The sequence below is a fragment of the Cyanistes caeruleus genome, chromosome Z (genome assembly GCF_971803275.1).
Source record: "Cyanistes caeruleus chromosome Z, bCyaCae1.hap1.1, whole genome shotgun sequence".
NCBI classification, from domain to species: domain Eukaryota; kingdom Metazoa; phylum Chordata; class Aves; order Passeriformes; family Paridae; genus Cyanistes; species Cyanistes caeruleus.
In genome coordinates, this window is record NC_141732.1 from 46,495,469 (window position 1) to 46,517,488 (window position 22,020).

Genomic DNA, 22,020 nt, shown 5'->3' on the forward strand with positions numbered 1-22,020 from the left:
CAATACACTGAGTCTCATGCAAAAACAAATTAACAGCCCTAGAACCACAAACATTAAGAACCAAAACCAGTAGTATATTTAACTGTTAAATTAAGACACCAAGTATCCTAAAGCAGAATTTAATGCCTGAGGGAGAAAAAATATGCAAATCTCTGTTTTCTGATTTGACTGTCTACTCTGTTTGGAGCTTTGAAAGTATTTCTTCAGGAGTATTATGCTTTAGAATCATTAATAGCAAAAACTAATATGAAGCTAACAATTCTTCAGTTTTAGCTACTTTAAAATGGTGGCTCCCATCACAAAACATCAAAGGCATTACACAAGGCCACACCTTAGTGGTTCTTAAGTTGGATAGTGGAAGGTACTGTACTCAGCCATACAATACAGAAAAATTAGAATAACATGTTACATGGCAGATTTTTGTAAAGGTTCCTCAGAAAAAAACCACAAAATACAAAAATGTACAAATTTAAGAAGCAAAAGCAATGTAAAGTCAGCTCATTAGAGCTGACTTTTCGCTGGCATTTGTTTTAGTAATACACTTAAAAACAGACACGGGGATGTTTAAAATTTATTTTCTTAACAAAAAGAGGATAAAGATTAGCAATAAATTTATGCTGTCCGTCAGTAGTAGCTTCTAACTACCAGAGAGTAGAGGGTAGTTAAGACAATAACGCTTTATAACTCCAGTTATAAACTGGAGAGCCAGGTTAAAGCCATCTCATTACAAGAAAGGCACAGGTACACTGTTTATTATCAAAGCATTTTCACAGTCTGCTGAACTACATCACCAGTGAATGAAACAATGAATATAGCTAAGGGGCCCCCAACAGATCAATCCTGTTCTACCAGAAAATGAATGACAAATGAATGAAATGCAGGAGAAACAGAAACAAGAATGGAACTCAACATGGAACAAACAGCTGTGGCAATAATCAAAATGAGTCATAAAATGCTCTCCCCAAAGGCAACTTTATTCTTATCTACTTCTCCAGAAAGGTTATTCTAGTATGACATTTTCATGGCACACTGTGAAACCTCCCATGTGTATTTTTCAAATTCTGTTCAAATTTATGCAAACACTAATTACTACTTTATTTGTTATGGTTGAACATTTCTAGAAAGAAATTTTATTTCTAACAAAAGGAAAAAAACCCAGAAACTCAGAAAGCTGTGTGCGTCACAACTGAAATTATTTCCTTTCTGAGGGGAATTTTTTGAGTCAAATTTGTTTAAATGGCAGATGAATCATTAAAAAGTAAGTGCTGCTCAGCATATACTTCCTGCAAACACTATTCCACTTCAGAACTGCTTATGCTCTTTCAATGGCTTCAGTATGACATAAATACAACTATTTCTATCTGTTTTATGCTGTTTTACATAAAATTGAGACTTAAAAGTCACTGTTTAAGCTATGTATTATAAAATTACTGAAAAAACTGTGTATTTATCAACACTTTTCACAAAAAAAACATTTAAAGGCAGAAAACTTTTCATTTGCACCTATAAACCTTTCTCTTTTTTCAGAATTCTCTGTGCATAAACTTTTATAGATATACTGATTTGCTTTATGTTGTCTTCCTCAAAGTTGTATCACAGCAGCCAAATCCCCAATGTGGTTACATGCCTAAGAAACTGAGTGACACGGTAAGAAGTGAATGGGAATTTAAGAAGTGGGAAATTCTAAAGTATTTATTTCTATGTAAGATGAGTTTAAATGTATGTCTAAAATTTATCTTTCATTTTCTTCACCTGTAACATTTGACTTCCAGTTCCATCTCTTAACCTGTAAGGTCTAATAACTCCATCTTCACCAAAGAAGCGAGGTGGGCGCAGGCTTATCACATCTTCTGATGAATCTGCAACCCTGACAAAGCAGAAAATTTAAGATACATGTCAAGATCTCTACTCAACTATACTATTTAGCTAAGGAACTAAATTATTTTGTATATAAATTAAATTGAAGTACTCGTGCAAAAACTATCATTGTCTATATATGCACTTTTGCATAGTAACAGACATTACATCAGAAATCTATTTCCGAGAATCACTATTATCAAATTAGATGGCACAGAGCAGCACATGCCTGCTAATGCTTAATTAGTGTCTAACTGCTGCACTTCAGTACTTCAAAAGTAAAGACAACTGTTGCCATATAGAAACTTCACTCTGATATTTTTCTTGCATTTCTCTGCTAAAGAACTTTAACAGGAAAACAAGAGACGGGCATTCTTATGGTAACAGAAGTGATCCAAATCACTAAGAACAGGGCCATTGAACAATTGTATCTAAAGTCACTAAGCACGTCTTCAAAACACTGTCTCCTCCTCCACTGCCTATAACAGTGTGAGATTATCTTCAACAACTGTTGGGGAAGATGAAACAGGGAAACCTTACGAATATGATTGTTTGGCAAAAGATTATGAAAACATGAAACCTAGGATTGAAATAGATTTGAAAACTAGCTTTGAGCTATAGGGTACTGAGTACTAGTTACTATATAACCAAAGAACAATAGCCTAGCCAGCTGAAGGATAGGCCCTGTTGATTAAACAATATCCTTCTGCTGATAGTGAATCCAAAAGTCAAGCAGCAAGAGAAGAATTTCAAGAGTAGCTTTTAGAGTTTAAAATGTAACACTGCATGGTAATGTAATATTTCTTATAGGCTATATGTAAATTCTATAGAATGTGTGTCATATACTGGTTGGTCACTAAGAATTAGAATATTCACCACAGAAAAAGATATAATGTATTAACAATAACTTCATTCTCTTACTTACTTCTCTTAACTTCGTCTGCACTCTCTCAACTTCTGCTCCTCTCAATTCCCTTCTACTCTCTTCTCTCAACCTCTTATTCCCTCCTCTTACCTCTTCCTACTCTCTTACTTGCTTGTCTCTTACTCTCTTAACTCCTCCGCTCTGCTCTTACCCGCTCCTCTCAACCTCTTAACTTGCTCTCTTCCCCTCTCTTAACTTCCTCTCTTACTCCCCGCTCTTACCTATCTCTCTACCCCTTTAATTACCTTCTTCCCTCATGCTCCTCGACTCATCTCTCCACTCTCTCTCCCCCTCTCTGAGCATGCTTACACTACGGTTGGAAGTGTAAATGGATCTCTTCCACCCTCTACCTAAATAATAAACTGCTTATCCCTGAACAGCCTGACCCTGGAGAAGTCTCTCACCGTGAGCATGTTTTTTACACCAATAAACAATGAATTTATTAAAGTGACACTAACATAGTATTTAAACGCACTCTTAACATAGAGACTGGCATAATCTAGTGGTCTTGGAACTCATCTCATAAAGTAGTAGTAATATATAAAGTAACTTCCATCACATCTGAGAAGTTCTTTTTTCCCTGCTTATTTGGGGTAAAAGTTAAAAATCATCCGCTGAAGAAATTCTGATTGCTGAGATATTTAAACTAGTTTTTTCAGTAATGCCAGAAATATCTAAGATTTGTGTCTGTGTTTTTAAAATTATATCAAGTGTGTATTTTTTTAAAGAGCCACCTATTTGTTATGTAAATAACACAGAAGTGATACAAAGACACAAGGTACTACTAGTATTGTCGCTTTCATGCCATATGATACTCTGTACATTTATTTTACTTACTTTTTAATACCCTGAAATGTGCTGCTTGCCATATCTATGATTCCACCAGTGGGCCTAGCTACTGCTCCCACTAAGCCTTTTCCAACACCTTTGAAAAAACCAGCTGCTCCTTCTTCCTGAGCTCCTAAAAGCATTAAAAGCAGTAAATCATTATACACCACAGTGTTTTTCTTAAAATATTAATAAATTTTATAACCATTTAATTACAAATTTTATTTGATATACAACTACGTAGTCTCCACACAAAGTTCATGTAGACAACATTTAAACTGTAAGTCAGTAGGAATATAAAATCTTGACAAAGAGTTTTATAACTCTGATAGAAAACATGTCATCAAATATCAAAAATTTACCATCATGCGAACACTTAATGAATCAAGTTAATGCACCAAACTTACCTCTTATTGGTTTTGTAACTATTCCTGTTATGCCACTTACAAAACCCTACCAAGATAAACAAAACAGACATTACAAACATGCTTCCATGTAGTATTTTTCATTTTTAACATTTTTCTTCCTACTTCATTGGTGAATAGCCTCAAAGAACATGTGTTGGAAGTATTCTAGAATTCACTATAAGCTAAGAGAATCAGAGGCACTTGCTTCACAATTTCTATCTTCTTTTCTATCCTCCTGCATTTTTCTGTAAAACTATCACTCAATTGTAGCTCTATACCTGCAAAAAACCAAAATTAAAATTAAGAAACAAAAAACTAACTAAAAAAATTGAAAACCAACAACCTTCTGGTGAGCACAGCAAGCGCCTGGTACTCTTGCCTGCATAAAATTAATTAATTTTTTGTTTTCCTCCTTACAGAAACTAGTCCTTTTCCACCACGAGTGATACCCTCTCTCAGACCAGTGGGTTGTTTATTCATGGCTTCTCTCCTTTTTTGCTGGTAATCCTCATCCATAGTTATTGCAGCGACTCCTTTTGCCATAGCACCTGTGATTCTTGAGGCAGCTCCCGCTAATCCACCTATAGGAATACAAACCAAATTAAAATTCCAATGCAATTTACAAATACTTACCTCTATTGTTAGGAAAACTACCATCACAGTGCTGAAACTTACCAACAGCTCCCCCTACCAGTGCTTTAAGTCCTAGGGCCATGCCTTCTATAAATTCCTCAGGACCCTGGATGGCTCCCTATGAGAAAAAAATATTACATTCATGATGACCTTTGAATATATGCATTATGTATTTTTTAGTCTTCCATTTTTATTGGGATTTATATGTAACAAAGAGGAAAACAGGTTGACATTGAGTGATAAAGTGTGAAAGCACCCGCAAAAGCTCCTGTGACAGGAAGATAGACAATTTTAGAATGCTAATTAATTCCCTGAAGTCTGCTTATTTTAAGAAGTAGAGAAAGATTTATTTTAAGGTATGAACTGTAACGGCCTTTTGGAAGTTAAGTTGAATAGACTTCTCTGTCCTTTTTAATGTCACTTGTGTTTTCCAGGCATTTCACTTGAAATTTTCAATTCTAAATCTAAATTTAAAACCAAAAAAGGTGTCAATGTAGATTTCCAATACAGTGCATATCTATCTACTCTTAAAAGGGCAGAAGAGAATTTTACCTGGTATGGTTCATAGAAGAAAGCTTCTACTCCTTCAGACAAGCCTCTTATGAATCCAAATGGATTACCCAACACATCAAGGCCAAGAATAAGAATATACATCTGTTTAATAGCCTAAAATGAAAATAGTTATTAGTGAAAATATTTCCTACATTACACTTAAAGGCAAACAGTGTAGGATCTTAGATTAAAACAGGGAAAAAAACTTGAGTTCAATATAAAAACCCCAAAATTGTGCAGAAAAGTAAAAACAGTTGTACTAAAAAGATGAGAAAATCAGTGAGTAAACCATTTTATGTCAGGCAAGAAACAACAGTAATTAAAACCATTTCAGTAGTCCCTTATTATTCATGATGGATGGATAGAAGAGGACTAATTATCTTATGCAGAAGTATTTTTGTTGGATTCTCTTCACTGGATGACAGGACTTTCAACAATACACAAAAGCCAAGAAAGAACTATTATGACTCATATAGTATTAATGTCCAAGAAAATGCATTAGTATTTTAATGCCAATCATGTTCTATCAGAGCTCCATCATGTTTGCTTCCCCTATCTATTCCAGCAAGCTGTTTTGTTATCATGCCATTTGGCAAGGCAATAAAATTCTTTCAATGAGTAATTGGTTTGTATGAATTTATTTAACCTTTGTACATTGATTCAAGAATGAAAGTAATTTTATTAGCTTAATAGAATCGAAGTGCACAGTAGCACTTTCAAAATAGGAATTTATTGGGATATTGATATTTTCTTATTCTCACCTGTTTTGAATAATGCCTTACAACTGCTGACTGGAGCTGCTGTGTAGTACAGAAGTGATACCTGAGCTCAAAGAATGCCAACCTAAAAAAAAGATAAGAGAGAAGAAGTAAATCCTTACTATGCAGAATGAAGTAAAGCCTAACAGATGTAATAATGATATAAACTTTGAGAGTGCTTTTTACATTCATATTTTTAACCTACTTAAAGACAATATCTTGTACATCTGTAAGGGTGGCCCCTATACTCTTCAGCAGGAGATTCAAGGACTGAAATGGTATCAATTCATTCTTTCTCTCTTCTTTGTTACTATCTTCTCCACCCGTACTGAGTGAAAAGCTCAAGTGTAACTGAGGGATAAAAATGAGATTGGGAAATAACATGGTTAGTTGTTAGATACATGGTATTTCTATCTTTATAATTTTTTCGATGATTTAAAAATTGAGTTAAGACATTTTCAGTCTGACTGAAACCAGTCTGACTTTGTAACAGAATATACAAATACACAATGTAGGCCAAAAAAAAGCCCACTGACATTTAAAGCCAAAGTGAAGAATCTGAACTACCCTTAAGAAAACAAGAACTTGAAACTGCTTACTTATGTTTTCATAAAAGGTTTCTGGATTCTTTTAGCTATAATTTAGATTATTAACTCATTTTTATAACATTTAGTTTCTCTAATTTATACCCAAAATCAAAGCAGACAGAAATGACAACAAAGTACATTGTCCAAGCAAGAATGTAACAAAAGCTTGATAACAAATAATTACTAATACCAGTTTTGCAGGTGCCAAATACACACATAAATCCTACCTGTACACCTACCTGAAATAACCAAGGCATTTGTTTCAAAGAAATCAGAACAGAACAACATTGAGGAAAATTGCTCAAATGGCTTTCATAGCACAAAACAGTACAAATCTATCCAGCAGTTTTCAGATTAAAGGAAGTTATGCCTATTTCTGATTCTCTGAAGACAGTATCACACGACATTCATTATGCTATAGAAGAGCGTAACTACACGACATTTCAGTGATACACAGCTCACCTTGCAGAATCATTATCATTCAACACATAATGATTAAAGACAACTAATCTTTCACTAAAACCTCAAGCCCATTTATTCCCTCCTATTTCCTCCCCGCAATTTTCCTTGTCAAATATAATTTCTAACATCTCACAAGATACTGCCAAAAGGTGAAACTCAAATCATTCTTTGATCTACTTCCCATGGATAGATGAGAGACTCTCTTAAGAACTGTTACAGAGACCTTGAATTCCTATTACAGTTGTAATAATGTCAGCTACACACTAATCTCCTACCCTGGTTACGTATGGTTTTTTTAGAAATTATGTCATTCTCCAATCCATAATACACTGTGTGCACATAAACCAGAGCATTTTGCAAGGAACTCTTAAATAATAAAATGAAAAAAAAAAAAAAATTAGTCATAAGGAAAGCCATAGGAATGCAATAGTAAGTTAGTGGTAACAATGGAAATACTTTCTTGGCACCTTTTTTTTCAATCAGCTGTTTCAATCTTTATTTCCAGAGCCTACTATCCCGCACTCCAAAAATTTTCAGAGAGCAAACTCAGTCTGTAATCTGAAAAAGGAATACCTTAATTGGAGAGATATGAAAGTATTCATACAAGCTGATTTGTGATGTATCCATTGATGACACACTCATTAGTTCTTCTTGAAGAGATTCAACATCCTTTTTGAAAAGTTGTAGCTGTAAATGTATTTGAAAAAGATATCACTTCAAAATTTAGAGTACTTAAAACTACTAGTCATTTTTCACTGATACAATAAACTAATTATAATAAATAATTATAATACAAATTTCACTGATACAATAAATAATTATCTCCTCCTATGTTCAAACTCCTCTCATTGTCCCTATACCGTAAGGTTTAAAGACTTCTTTGCATAGCATACAAGAAGAGCATAAAGGAAGGAGTCACTGTTTCAGCCAACAGTAATTAAAAACCTCATAGCTTCATATTATTCCCAGATACACAGAAATTAATCATTGATGTGGACCTAGAAAATAATTTTTAATTTTTTTTCAAATACAAGTTGAATAGTTCAAAATTTAGAATCTTCTTACAACTACAAACTTACAACATCTTCAAACAACTAAAGGTTTCTACCTCTTGGTCACTTGGCACATCAGTCTGGGTAAAGAATTCACCAATTGCATACAGGAAGCCAAGATCTAATCTGAGATCCATCTCTTGAATCAGAACCTTAAAATACCTACACATGAAACAAAAAGTAATTATTAAGGTGTTCTACAAAAATGTTTAACAGTTAAAGCTTAGTATAGAGTATTTAGACCACTTACACAACTTCAGGTACTGGTTTTGGTGGGGTTTTTTTGCTGTGGGTTTTTGTTTTGGGGTTTTGGGTGGTTGTTTTGTGTGTGTGTTTGTATTTTGTTGTTGGTTTTCTTCTTTCATTTTTTTTGTGGTTTTTTTTTGAGGGATTCATCACTGCTGATGAAAAGAAGGCTTCCCACTTAAGATAAACACATTTCCAAGTAATCAGAAGAATTTTAAATACATAGCAGCATTTAACACTGTATATAACAACAGTATATACATTTTTTCTAAATAAAGATGACTAAAAATATGAATTAAAAAGACATCTAAAAATCCTTGCTTTACTCTTCAATTATGTGGATAATAAAGGACACAGCTTTCATCTCTGTTAAAATGCTCTGAGTTTCCAAGACTGAGTTTGTGTTAATATTACCTTTCATTATGTTTGTCTCTATAATAATATTAATTTTAAAGCTTGATTAAATATATCCAATAGTAACTGAGATGGAACATGTCAAAATACTTACTTAATATGAGATATCTGTGAGTGTCCAGCAGTTCTCATGACAATACTGACATCAGTAAATGGTTTTGGTGCTATGAAGTTGTCAAATAGAAAGAGATCAGCACAGATTGTTACATGATATATGTAAGACTTTGTAAGTTTTTTTATGAAAATGTCATATACATTCAGGGTTTTCTTAATCCTGCACAACAGGATTACATAATGGATATGACTGGCGAACAGCTAAGACAGGGAAAAGAGCAGGAACAGAAAGTAATAGGAAGACATGGATGAAATGGAACATCAAAATGATATTTAATTGGAAATGTGCCATTTTCATTTAAAAGCAAATTAATATTGATATAATATTAGATTTATATCATTTACTTAATCATGGAATTAAATTTTCCAGTGGCTGATACAAAACTGTAAATTAAACAAAAAAGAATTCTGCAGATTCATGCACTGTAGCTTAAAATCAGTCATATTTAGAATGAACACATGACATCCTACTAGCTTCTGAATAAAATTGCAAACAGTATTCTTTGTCTCAACATGAATTCTTTTGATATTACTTAGATTTTCCAAGTGACTTTCGCACGAAAAAATTAATAAAAGACTCCAGTTCATCACACAGTATAATGATATTGAGCTCTATGCTCCAAGCAATGGAGAAAGCATACATAAACCATACAAAATATAATTTACCATCTGGAGAGCTTATAAATGGTGCCTCATTTAACAACTTTTAGCTTAGGCACATTTCTTTTCTTACTAGTTAAGATTACTTCAGACAGGTTACTAGGTCATTAATTCCATGACACTGGAGCAGTAGGAAAATAGTGGGAGACTAAGGATGGCAAGTAAGTCCCCTCACTGCCCCAAAACTCCAAATGCAAGTAGCACAGAAAAAGTGCAACAGATTCACTACCATCAAAATTAACAAGACTCATCTTATGAACAGCCAAGTCTTCTCATATATTAGCCAGCATTAAATTTTAGTGGTGGCCTGAACTGAAAACCTCCTTTTAAGCTTATATAAGTTTGATGTTATATGTTGCCAAAATCAACTTAGTAATGTGCCAAAAAGATGCTCTTAAAAGGTATGATAATGACAAATAAAAGATGTTTTCCTCTTTTCTATAAACTGTTAAATGTTGAAATGGTTTTCTGTGTATCTTCTTTGTACAGGTACCTATATGGTACTTCTACCATTATTATGTGTACTATCTGTAGTCAGAAAAGTCATGCAGACTTCACCTGATGAAAGTGATGGTTAACTTCGGTACAAGCAAGTTATCTTACTGTTTTAAAAGGAAGGATTATGTTAAACTAGAACAAACCTGAATCCAAGGTGATGGACTTTGGAGGTTTAATAGGGTAGAACACAAAGGGAAATATGGCTCCAGGAATCTGGTTTTGTATCTAGTAGGGGTAAGGACAGGACAAGGTGCAGCACATTAGCTTTTCAATAGTGAAATATTTTAAAATCAGGACAAAGTCCGATATGATCATTACCTGTGGCCTTCCACCAATACAAAAGCAGAAAAAAGCCACTACTGTATTTAAAATGTATTGATTTTCAAAATCTAATAATCCAATTCTAATAATTTAGAAATGTTTCTTCAAATTGGTACTAATAAATGGTCCACAAAACTTTTGCAAAGGATTTGTTTTGAAAATCTTGAGCATAGCAAAACAAGAAATTTAACCTCTCTTTTTGCTTGATAAACAGAAATGCTCCAAGAAAAAGCAAGTAAGATGAATGCCAAGTATTTCTTTCAGAACAGTCATAGTTGTCTTCCTTTTTTTCCAAGAAGTACTTAAGTAGTATTTTCAAAGACTGAGAAGCACTGATGTAAAAGCCAATGATTACAATTGAGAACATGAGAAATCCAATTCCAATTCTAGAAATGAACCCAAGTTTCCATAAATGTTCTTTCTGAATAAATAACAACTACTTTTCGATATGACTCACCTGTATCCTGTAAATTTGAATTCTGAAAGACTTCTGATGTGCAGAGGAACTGTACTCCACTTTCAAAGCTGGCAGATAATTTCTTCTGATAGGAATCTCATTTGGCTGTTGAATCTTCATGTTCACTCCATTAGGAGTTAAACATACCTATTATTAAAGAAAATTTGGTATGTTGAGTTCTATGTCAAGTATGTTCTAAAATACTGCTTTATATAATATACTTTAAAATTTACAATATTCACAAATATTGTAAACCTCAGCAGTAAAAGTTCTGCAGCTTTTACGTTAGATGCCATAATTTTCCTTTATTTAAAGCAAACAAATTTTGCCCATAAATTTCAATAGAAATGAAACTACAAAATAGTGCTTTATTTGGGGGTTACTGTCATTTAATACATAGCTATCTAGAGGAAAAGCTGCACAGTGTAATGGACTACGACTGAAATAAAAATTTGATCATTTAGCTATCCAATGTTTATTTACCTACAGCACATTTCTAAGGAGTGTCTAGAATTTATCCATTAACAAGGACCGAGCATTTGGAGCATAATGTGCCTCTACATTCCATCTGCAATTTCTTTTTCAGTTTTACGGGACTGAATGACAGCTAAATCATTCCACAATAAGCCGTTTTAAAAATATTGGATTTCAGGCTAAAACAAACAAACCAACCCCAAACTGCTAACACATTTACTGATACAATATATGAACCAAATGCAAAGCTTCCTTACTGGAGTTTAACACATATTTAGCACTACCACCTACAAAAATGTTACACCTCCAGGCACTAACAAAAAGTCTGTACCAAGATATCAAAAGTTTATGGATTTTTTCCTGCATTTTTTTTAATACAGAGGTAAAGAAATGTTTTCAAATGGAGTAGGTAAATCAATAATCTCAAATTTCACCGTAAGTTTTATCAAAGACAGCAAAATTGATATATTATCTCTTTCTTGTGCATACACATAAGCAATAGAATTAGAGAGCTATCAGTATTACCAAAACATTAGATTCCAACTCAATGATCTTATTTTCTGAAGGACTTAGCTCATTGTAATCTCTGAATTCTTGTTCTAATTTTTCAATTTGCTTAACACTCATTGGTCTCCATCTTGACTTCTTCTTGGGTTTTGTCTCCCACACCACATCAGAACTTTGAAAGCAAAACAAAGAACCAAAAGAGAAGGATTAGCTTTTTGAAAACAAGTTTTCAAAACCACACCTACTTTAGTGTGACTTTTAACAGGTTGTAACTAGGGAATGAGAAACCACAACATCAAGCACTACTGTAGCAAATAAGCCACCCGAATCATGCACTGCCCTCTTGCCACTAAGCAGAAGCCAGTCTCTCCAATATGATGGGGAAAAAAAAAATTAACAAGCCTGTGTATAAATCCCCACTTTGATGAAAATGGTTATGTAGCGATACTCAAGGAAGCTCAATTTCAACAGTACTGCCATCCATTGTTCTACAATCTCAATGATGTTTTCTGCTTATAGTCTTGCATTTATTTTGGCATTTTAAATTTACTAGAAATTAAAATGTTCAAGTCAAGACAAAATGCCTCCTGCATTTATTTTTGCATCTTATTTTTGACAGCTTATTTATTTAGTCTTTCCATCTAAACCCAGTAAGTGTTGATTTTCTTTTACATGCTTCCTCTACTGATTTCATGGTGAGAATTTTAGGTTTGTTTCTGTTTGGTTTTTTTGAAATGTATCCTTTCTTCTGTCCCTCAGTTTTATTAATGCAAATAATTCATCAACCTTAAAGGGCATTTGACTTTTTCCCACTGCTTCTGTGAGAAACTCTGTGTCTGATTTCACCTTATAGTCAAACATAAAGCACAAAATAGGGCACAAACCAACACCATCAGGCAGGCAGAAGGTACTTGTTTCCATAAATTATAGCCCATAAATTATGTATATAAACTTACATGTATATAAACTTTTATAAAAAGCATATAAAAAGCATATAAAAAGCATATAAACTATTGCCTACAAATATGTAGCTTTCCAGACACAACCACCTAACCTCTTTTAGCTATATCTGTGTCTGTGTTGAGACATATTAATGGTAGGAAAAAAAAGGTTAGCTGAAGCTCAAAACAATAAAAAAACAACTACAAAAATGATTACTATCTTGATTGCTGAGAGTTTCCCCCTTTTTTTTTTTCTTTCCACTTTTTCTGGTTTTGTTTTTGGGTTGTGGGGTTTTTTGCTGCTCCTAAAAAAAAGAAGCCAATTTCATCAGTATGGCCATCCATTTTCAAGAAGTTTAACACCTCAACAGGGCTTGACAAGAAAACAAAACTTACTATAAGCACTTCTAGACTAATGACTATGGATGACTGCTTTCAAAGAAAAACCAATTCAGTGAAATCTCAATACTACTGTGAATCTTGGCAATTACCTGCCACATTTAATGGAGTGTTTCCATTGTCTAAATACCAGAGCACAGTTTCTCAGGTGAGGGCAAGGACTGGAATTTTCTTAGTAAATGATGGATGTGATTAAGTGAAGCCTATGTGTATGAAAAGTTCACACTTGTTTGTTTTTTAGTAGAGTGCAAAGGACTAATCAAGATAAAAACAATTCTCACTCTGTCAACCTCATAAATGTGAATAAAAACAAGTGTGTGGATTATGGCAATTATATTCAAGAGTCCCTTGATGATTGCAAAGAGCTCCTGTCCAAATATATGATGGCACACATTTCTGAAGTATTACACAATTTCTTTTCTACTTCCCTTTGAAATGTTATAGTAGGACATCCAAGCAGTAAGGCCCTGGATCACCATAATTAATCAACCAAAATTAATCAACCAAAATAAAGGGACCTACAAGCTTTTGCATCAAAATTTCCAATGCAGAATTCAGCTGTTTCTGTAGTGAAGACAACAAAACCCACTGCCACAAACTATTTACAGACTGTACTTCTTAAAAAACTCTATTATCACTTCTCAAACTACATGGACAGGAAGTATTTTCTGTTCAAGGAAGTCTGCCACACAGAATTACAAATATATGTTCCAAAATCACATGCATCTAAACACAGTTAGCATATGCATTACAAAACACAGTGAAAACATATCTCTTGACAGCCAGAAAATATAGTGACTGGGTTTGATATTATTAACCCAGACCTCTTTTTGCTCTTTCAGCACAAGCCAAAATGAAATTCACGGAGTGAAAGTACCTGAAGCTAAACATTTTAGATTGTTCCACACAAAGTAAGTTACCTTGTAATTCCAATGTAGGACACCTCCTGTTTTGTGTAATTATTAACCAATGAAATTCCAACATCTTGCAAAGACAGAACAATTTCTTGTTCTGCTAGTTCTGCTTTTACGCTTTCATATGTCAATTTAAATACATTCTCGTCTTCAGTGATGAGGACAATACGCTGCAAACCTTCATAAAACGACATTAAATAGACCGCTTTTCTAGAATCCACACTGAGTATTTCCATCTTGTCCTATAAACAAGACAGGAAAAGTTTTTACAACTCTATTAATCATTCTATTTCACAAAAAAATGCTGGAGTCTTAGCGACACAGCAATGGAAGACATATTTTAAGGTACAGGGGAAAAAAGTAATGACAAAGCCTTCTGACAGCCTCTCACCACACACACAGACACTATTCAGCTGAAGACTGCTTACTGGCACAAGCTCTGGCAAACAAAGCATTGTTACCATTCTGTGACTGGAACTCATATATGAGACTGCTGATCATACTCATTAAATACAAAATTTAATGCATACACTGATGAATGGAATATAAATATAAAAGTAGACTTCATTAAAATGAGGTGTTGATAAAAAAACATACCTCTTTTGGGGAAATTTCCTCAGTTCTATTTCCACATCGCCATTTCAATTTCCTAGATCCTGTTGGGTCTGCCCAAGTATACAACACTGCCTTATTTGGCTGAAGGCAGTCTTCCAATTCACTGAGGGAGCTAGAACAAAGTAATTTCAAATTTAAAAATATCAGTGAATATTTTGTGTTGGTGACCTTTGCATTCTAGCATTTCAACAAGAACACTGATTATATTTTCAAGTAATGAAAATAGAACAAAAACCAACATTATGCATGAAAAAACATGCACAAAAACATTCTCAGAACATTCTCAGTAATAAGAATGAAGATTTAAAATACATACTTTTATATGCATTTTATATAAATACATACTTAAATACAAAAAAGTGTACTTTAAAATAGGCATATATATGAAGTATATACACTAGTACTTATTTTCTTTACCCCCTTGTGATGAACATTTTCAGACAAATGTGTTTTAAATACCATTCCCCCTCACACACAGTTAAAAACTTGCAGAATTGTCTTCAACAGCTCTCTGAAAGGAGGCTACCCCAGGAGAGGAAGTGCACAGATGCTGATCTCTGCTTGCTGGGATCCAGTGATTTGAACCATTCCCTTGCATCCACGCTGTGCCAGGGGAGGTTCAGACTGGACACTAGGAAGACTTCATTTCAAAACACTGGAATAGGCTTTCTTGAGAGACAGGAGATGCCCCTGCCCTTGACTTGGACAATACTCTTAATAACATGCTTAAACTTTTGATAAGACCTGGTGGTCAGGCAGTTGGATTAAATGATCGGCCCTTCCTCTCAAAATACTGTACTCTGTTCTAATTAAATTAGCACGATGAATGCCCACAATTCATCTGAAAAGATAAAAGTTACTAATCTTCACAGAGAAAAAACAAATCAAACAATCATTCTTCAAGCAAATAGGAAGCAAACAGGATTTGACTAGCAACTCTTACACCCTCCAAGTAAAAATCTTTACACTACATTGCTCTGACTGACTGAAGGGAAAAAAGAGTAGAAAAAAGTAGAATGCTGCAGGTATACACTTCTCAGCATTGCACAGTATCTGCATACAATGGCAAAGTATTACAAAGTGATTACAGGTAGAGAACAGAGTAACTGTGTGCAAGTGCAGAAGTAAATATTCACTCTGTGCAGAAAACTAATATTTGTTAAAATTATCTTAGTTTCATCCTAGCTTGACAAAATTTACATAACTACCTCTCACCCCCTCACATCTCACATAACTTTAATCCATGATTTCATCTATAGCTCCTTCCTTAATTATTCTGCACAGTCAGCACTGCACAATTTGAGAAAACTACATCCACTGCCCCTCATCAGGAATGTAGATGTCACAAGGCCACAAAATTCATATAAAAAGACACCACAAAACAGCTCATTTGTAGAACTACCTAGCACTATATAACATTGCTAACAACTCATTGTCTTCAATTTACCAAGCAAGAGATTTTTGGGTGCTCTGACAAAATTTGAGAGCCATTTCTTTAAAGCAGGCTTCTTTAGAGAATGCATGCTTACAGTATACAAACTACAAAATTACAGTTCACATGTCTTCATGCCAACATCCAAACTAAACCTCTTCATACATACCTTTGTCCGTACTCAATAATTTCCTCTTTGGTATGATTAATCAACAGAAATGGAGCTGCACCATCATGGTAATTAGAAAAGGTAATCACCGTAGAATGTTCAGTCAGATTAACATCCACTGCAATTCCTCCAAGCTATCAGTTGTAAAAATTATAAAGTAAGTAACAGCAGAATGAATTTTCAGCAAAGCAAATATAATTTAAATATTTTGAAAGCTTTTCCTCTCATCATAAGACGAAACTATCATGTAATAAAAATAGCTGTTTTTCTATATCTTCAAAATATTTCCTTGATCTAAATACTAGATAGCAGGTATTACACTTGGTAATTAAAACTTTTCACAGCAGGAGTTCCATGCTGTGAAAAGTCAGACTGGTAGCAGAATAACCTTCCTTATTACAAGCATACACATTCATGCCCTCAAGAACATTATAGCTCAAAAACCATTCACCTACTTAAAAACTACTGCTAGATGAGACTATCTGCAACATAAATGCAAGTAAATTTAGTGCAAAGTTACTTTTCAGAGCAACTCAGTGGTAGTTTAAAATTAATATTAGTACTTCTCACAAAGAATACTTGCAAAACAAGCTGTATTTTAGCTCCTGTAGAACCGCTCCCCAGAGGAGTGCTTAAAACAGAATACCTACTTACATCTGTTTATACACACACGAAAAAGAGAGTATGAGAATGTATTTGTATAAACAATCTTTTCCTCTGCTAGGGTTTTGCAATACTTGATTTCATGGGAAAACAAAGTTTTGAGAATAAAAATAAAAAAAGTGATTTATGCTGTTTTACCTAACATCTAAATATGGAAGGCAATTTGTTACCTTATTGTCCAAATGCAGTAAAAGACAGCTTTCTTGCTGATCAAAATTTATCTTCTTTGGAGGGAGATCAGAATTTTCAACTCTAACAAGCAGTTTGTTGGCATCATTTTCAGGCCAAAAGGGAATACACTAGAAAAGAAAAATAGAAATTTCAGAGTAATAATACAAATGAGGTGTTAAATGACATTCACATAGTCCAAAACTCATCTACTAAATTCCATCCAAAATTTTATCAATTAGCATCAGAAACCCTATTAAAAAAACCTGTAAGTTATTACTTACCTGAATATAATAAACTGGAAGGAAGTCAAGAAATAATTCAGACTACAGTGAAGAAAGTGAGGAGTTAAGAAGCTAAAGTGGAAAAAGTAAGACTTCATATTCACAATAAAAAGTACATTTAAAATGAATGAAGTACCTAAATCCAGAGTATAAAATAGCTATAACATAGAAAATTCCAATCTTGGTAAAATAAAAAAGATGAAACTGTTCTTCCATTAGTTGACTTTTTCCAAAGAAGTATAATTTCAAATCAATCTTACAGTGACAAGGAATGACAAAACATAATATTAGCATAAACACCACACCAGAGTAATTTGAGTACACAAGACATCTTGCAGTCCTTTTAAAAGTGTTTCACATATATTTAGAAGTACCTATACCCACATATGTACATGGCTATAAAAAACACAACATGAAAACATCAGGCAGCTTAATCAGAGAGCACATTCTGCTACTCACATTCACAACTGAAATCATAACCATTATGGATTTTAAAATCTCAAAGACAATCTCTCTTCAAGAGTTTACTTGCTAAATGGAGACAACCAGGAGACAGAGAAGACAGAAGTTTTAATTGTAACTAATGAAAAGTCTCTTACTAATTGAGTCCTGTCACAAGAACGAGCTATGACTAACAGTAACTCTCAGCTATGAACAGCCAGTCTTTTTAGACACACCATCTTTCCTGTATTTCAAACTGTTGACATGCAGCATCCAAAATTTTAGAACCATTTTTCTCTCTCTCTAACATAGTTTAAGAAATGAGATATCCATATTTAATTGCATCTGGATTCTGGAATCAATTCTTCAGTGGTGAAAGACTGGTTCACTAACTTACCATGCCACTAAGTTCCCTTTCCCATTGTTTCTCACACCACAGGAAGCAGGAAGACAAAGGAAAAAAATATAGTTAAACTGTAAGATTGAAGGTGTTATTTACATCAACATGTATCCCACAGACAAAGGAAATTTAAATTGTGTTGTAAACCATAATAAAACACAGCATGTAATTCTCAATGTGGAGTTAATTGAGCCCAGAGGAAATTAAAGGAGAATCAGTCAATAGTAAATGGAAGTTTAAAACCCAAACCAAATAAGTAAACAGGATTGGCTAAACAAGACATTACAGAATCAACTATGGAGAATTTTAAATTTTTTGCAGTAGACTTTAGCCACAGATTGTGTCACATAATGATGTTGTTTTCAAGCCTTTTACCACACATTTGGTTAAGTGCTTCACTGGATGTTACATTTATACAATTTTGCTTCCACAGTGGGATCTTCAATTTATATTTAGCAGCAGTCTTATGAGCAGCCATCAGCAATGTCTTCTTTCTCTAAGGATATCTGTTGATCAACAGCCTTGCACTACACATAATTAAAAGGATGTCCTTAGCAAGCCACTGCACACTAATCACTGTCCATCAAATTCTGTTGTAATTTTGGAAGATCAATGGATTTTTCTAGAAATAGTGATGCATATTTCTGATGTATTTACTACTTTCTGGAGAGGGATGATGTCTCAGAGAAGATTAGTTTACACAAGAATTGCTTTTTTTTCCTGAAAAGACAAGTTATTTGTCACTAAGAAAGAAGAGTCAATTTAAAAAATAAACTCAGCAGGAAAGTCTCTGACTTACTTAAAATGACAAAAAATAGAATATTGGAAGAAAGAAGCAAGCCAAAATATTCATTAACATTTCAGCAAGCTACTTCATTTTTTGAAAATCAACCTAATGTAAGAGTTATGTGAGAAATACTCAAAAAAAAAATCACAATCATTAGTTAAAAAAAAAATCTAGACTAGAAGAATAGCCGAACTCCCCATCCCAGCAGCAGGATCAGATGGAAACTTGCTCCTGGAAATTGCTCTGGATTAAGAACAGAGATAGACCAGTAGAGGCTTGACACTACCTACAGTTAGAAGAGATGAAAAGCACATTGGATAAGGCAACTGAACCACAAAAGAACAACCCTGGTAGACCAAGTTGTCACAACATGGATTTTTAGAGACTGCCTGTCAAAGGGGAAAATATTGACACAATGTGAAAGCAGGCTTTAGAAGGGGATTCAGATTCTTCTGATGATTCAGATTCTTCTGCTCTATTTGGTAAATTGTGATATCTAGCCTTTTAAAAGTTTTTAGGAGTGATCCTAAGATCCACAAGTCTTCCATGGATACTTTATTACCAAAAGAAGACTAAGATTAATCAATACAATTATGAAACATCTAAGAAACATTGACATTTGTGGGACAAACTAGAAAATCCTGTAGGCACACAAATAAAACAGCCAACATGGGAAACCTAGAGATGATATATACAGAATATACTTTAACTTTCAAAATTATTACCTCTGAGTAGTTTTTGCAGAAATTGCAGAACTTTCTGTAAATATTTTGGCTTATTCTAATAGCAAAGATATATCAAATATAAGCCGCAAAACAAGAAATATTACCATCTGATCACATTTCCTAAGAGCAAGAAATTAGATATGAAATTGTCCATATCACTACACATACACTATTATAGTGATATAGTAATTTCAGACCTTTATCAATAAACTCGATGAGAAATGCAAAAATCTCAAGAACTATGTAAGGCCAAGCAAAAGTTTGGTTCAGAGGAACAAAAGAATATTAGCAAACAGAACAAACATGCAAGGTTATGTCACTGTCTTAAGTCCAGTGTTGAGTAAAAGCAAAGAAACTTTTTTTGAAAATTATAAAAAAATGGGAAGCTGAACTAACTGAACATCTAAAGATCTAAACATCTTTATGCATCCTTAACAAAAATCACAATGGAACAAAATACCAATTTCAGTAATTGAAATAATGCTATTTAAATGGCACATCTTTAATGACTGTATCATTAAAGATAATATACTCAACTAAGGAGCGTGTACTGAAGGTAACAAAAAAGTAATAGAAAGATCTGATTAGGAATCTCATTGAATATATTATTTGAACTTTTACAATTTGGTTTGCAAACATTTTTAGTAATCAATTGGAATATTTACGATGCTGATACTGAGGTGGAGTGTGTCCAAAGAAAGGCAATGGACCTGCTTAAGGGTCTGGAGCACAAGTCCTAGGAGTAGAGTAGAGGCTGCGGGAGCTTGGACTGTTTTGTCTGGAGAAAAGGAGGCTCAGAGGTCACCTTACCACTCTCTACTACTTGCCTGAAAGGAGGATGTAGCAAAGTGGGGGGTGGTCTCCAAGCATCAGGACCAAAGGAAGCAGCCTCAGATTGCACCAGAGGACATTTAAAGTGGCTGAGGAAAAATTTCTTCACCAAAGGGAAGTCTGTCATTAGAACAGACTGCCCAGGGAAGTGGTGGAATCACCATTACTGGAACTGTTCAAAAGATCTGTGGATGTGGCATTTGGGGATCTCTTTTTGTGGTGACTTATTTAAGTAGAGCCAGATTTGTGGTTGGACTTGATACATTATCTTAGAAATCTTTTCCAAGCCTAACAGTCCTGCACTTTTAGGATTCTACAGGAAATTAACTGGGCCTTCAACCACACTATTTGTTAGGCTAAACTCTGTTTTGGATAATGCTCTTGTCAAGGGGTAAGGGGAAGGATTTCACTCTTCCCAGAAGGCACTACAGATCACTTCCAGCTTTAAGAAACCTCCAACACTACCCCAAACAAGTGCTGCTTTTCCTACATGTTCTGCAGGAAGGCATGATGGCCCCAAGACTCAACACACATACAAGACATAATTGTGTGGTACTGCAGTGCAAACAGACAAGGTGCATACCCAGTCTGCAACAGTCTCTGCAGCATAGACAAAAGCCCTAAACCCATTTACACACCACGCGGCCTGAGGGATCCCTTTCTAGGAAGTATGCATTGAGCACTTAGAAGTAGAAGTGAAACTAGATCCAGAAGAACCACTTGGATCTCTCTGAACTGATCCACACTAGGGAATTTCTTCACATACCACAGTGGCTTCATGCATAGCAGGTCAGCCAAAATATTCTACCACATACCACTGCTAAAATGAGCAGAAGCTCCTATGCCACTGCAGAGAGATAATACAACAATAATATAATATAGTAGAGGTCTTTTTCTCATACTATTTATGACACAAGGTGATAGAATAAAAAATTCCAAGTACAATGTAAGTCATCTTAACAGTATGTCCGAATGCAATACTGAGAAATGGCAAAGGACACAGATCATTGGTTGAAAAAGCATGGTGTAGTCAGGCATTGTCACAGAATACCGGATATGGTTCATGTTTTCCATTAGTGAGTGTTCAAACCAGTTTTTTTCCCTTAAGAGGCACAACTTGGAAGAGGTTCCATTATAAGTTTACCTGTTGCAAAACAATGGGAATCCACTTTTCCTTGCCTTCTTCAGCTACCTCCAAAGTGTATTTGCTTCTATTTGAAATCATAAAAAATGGAGTGAAGGTTACAATTCTAGTAATATTGAAACTGCTATTGTGTATGGTGACACCAACCTGTGAACAGAAAGAGATTATTTTAAGTACACTTTTTTAACCCCATTTATATCTCCTGAAAATAATGAATCTGAAAGATAAATTTAACTCACTTGATATTCCTTTTTATGACTCTTGCATTTTACAGAACCATGACTTCCAACAGTGTCCAGAGAAAACTGATCAGACAGTTCACTGTCAGTTACCCTAAGCTGCACCTGTGAAGAAG

General features: G+C 34.3%; 1 protein-coding gene across 5 annotated transcripts in view; it reads right to left on the minus strand.

The window, feature by feature from the left end:
• VPS13A (vacuolar protein sorting 13 homolog A) overlaps nt 1-22,020 on the minus strand; it is a 112,559-nt gene that overhangs the window by 15,443 nt on the left and 75,096 nt on the right. For 3 of the 5 annotated variants that reach the window (XM_086869255.1, XM_086869258.1, XM_086869256.1), the window contains 20 exons: nt 21,905-22,009; nt 21,666-21,812; nt 17,056-17,184; nt 16,223-16,356; nt 14,604-14,733; nt 14,013-14,248; nt 11,771-11,924; nt 10,772-10,918; nt 10,137-10,218; nt 8,816-8,885; nt 8,118-8,223; nt 7,583-7,696; nt 6,166-6,311; nt 5,964-6,045; nt 5,203-5,316; nt 4,693-4,768; nt 4,435-4,598; nt 4,018-4,063; nt 3,620-3,743; nt 1,753-1,867 (listed from right to left, as the gene is read on the minus strand). In XM_086869255.1, the coding sequence (XP_086725381.1) occupies nt 1,753-1,867; nt 3,620-3,743; nt 4,018-4,063; nt 4,435-4,598; nt 4,693-4,768; nt 5,203-5,316; nt 5,964-6,045; nt 6,166-6,311; nt 7,583-7,696; nt 8,118-8,223; nt 8,816-8,885; nt 10,137-10,218; nt 10,772-10,918; nt 11,771-11,924; nt 14,013-14,248; nt 14,604-14,733; nt 16,223-16,356; nt 17,056-17,184; nt 21,666-21,812; nt 21,905-22,009 (2,421 nt within the window). Of the gene's footprint in view, nt 1-1,752; nt 1,868-3,619; nt 3,744-4,017; nt 4,296-4,434; nt 4,599-4,692; nt 4,769-5,202; nt 5,317-5,963; nt 6,046-6,165; nt 6,312-7,582; nt 7,697-8,117; nt 8,224-8,815; nt 8,886-10,136; nt 10,219-10,771; nt 10,919-11,770; nt 11,925-14,012; nt 14,249-14,603; nt 14,734-16,222; nt 16,357-17,055; nt 17,185-18,175; nt 18,215-21,665; nt 21,813-21,904; nt 22,010-22,020 lie in introns of all 5 variants that reach the window. The other 2 variants (XM_086869257.1, XR_015281028.1) reach the window with 2 other exon arrangements.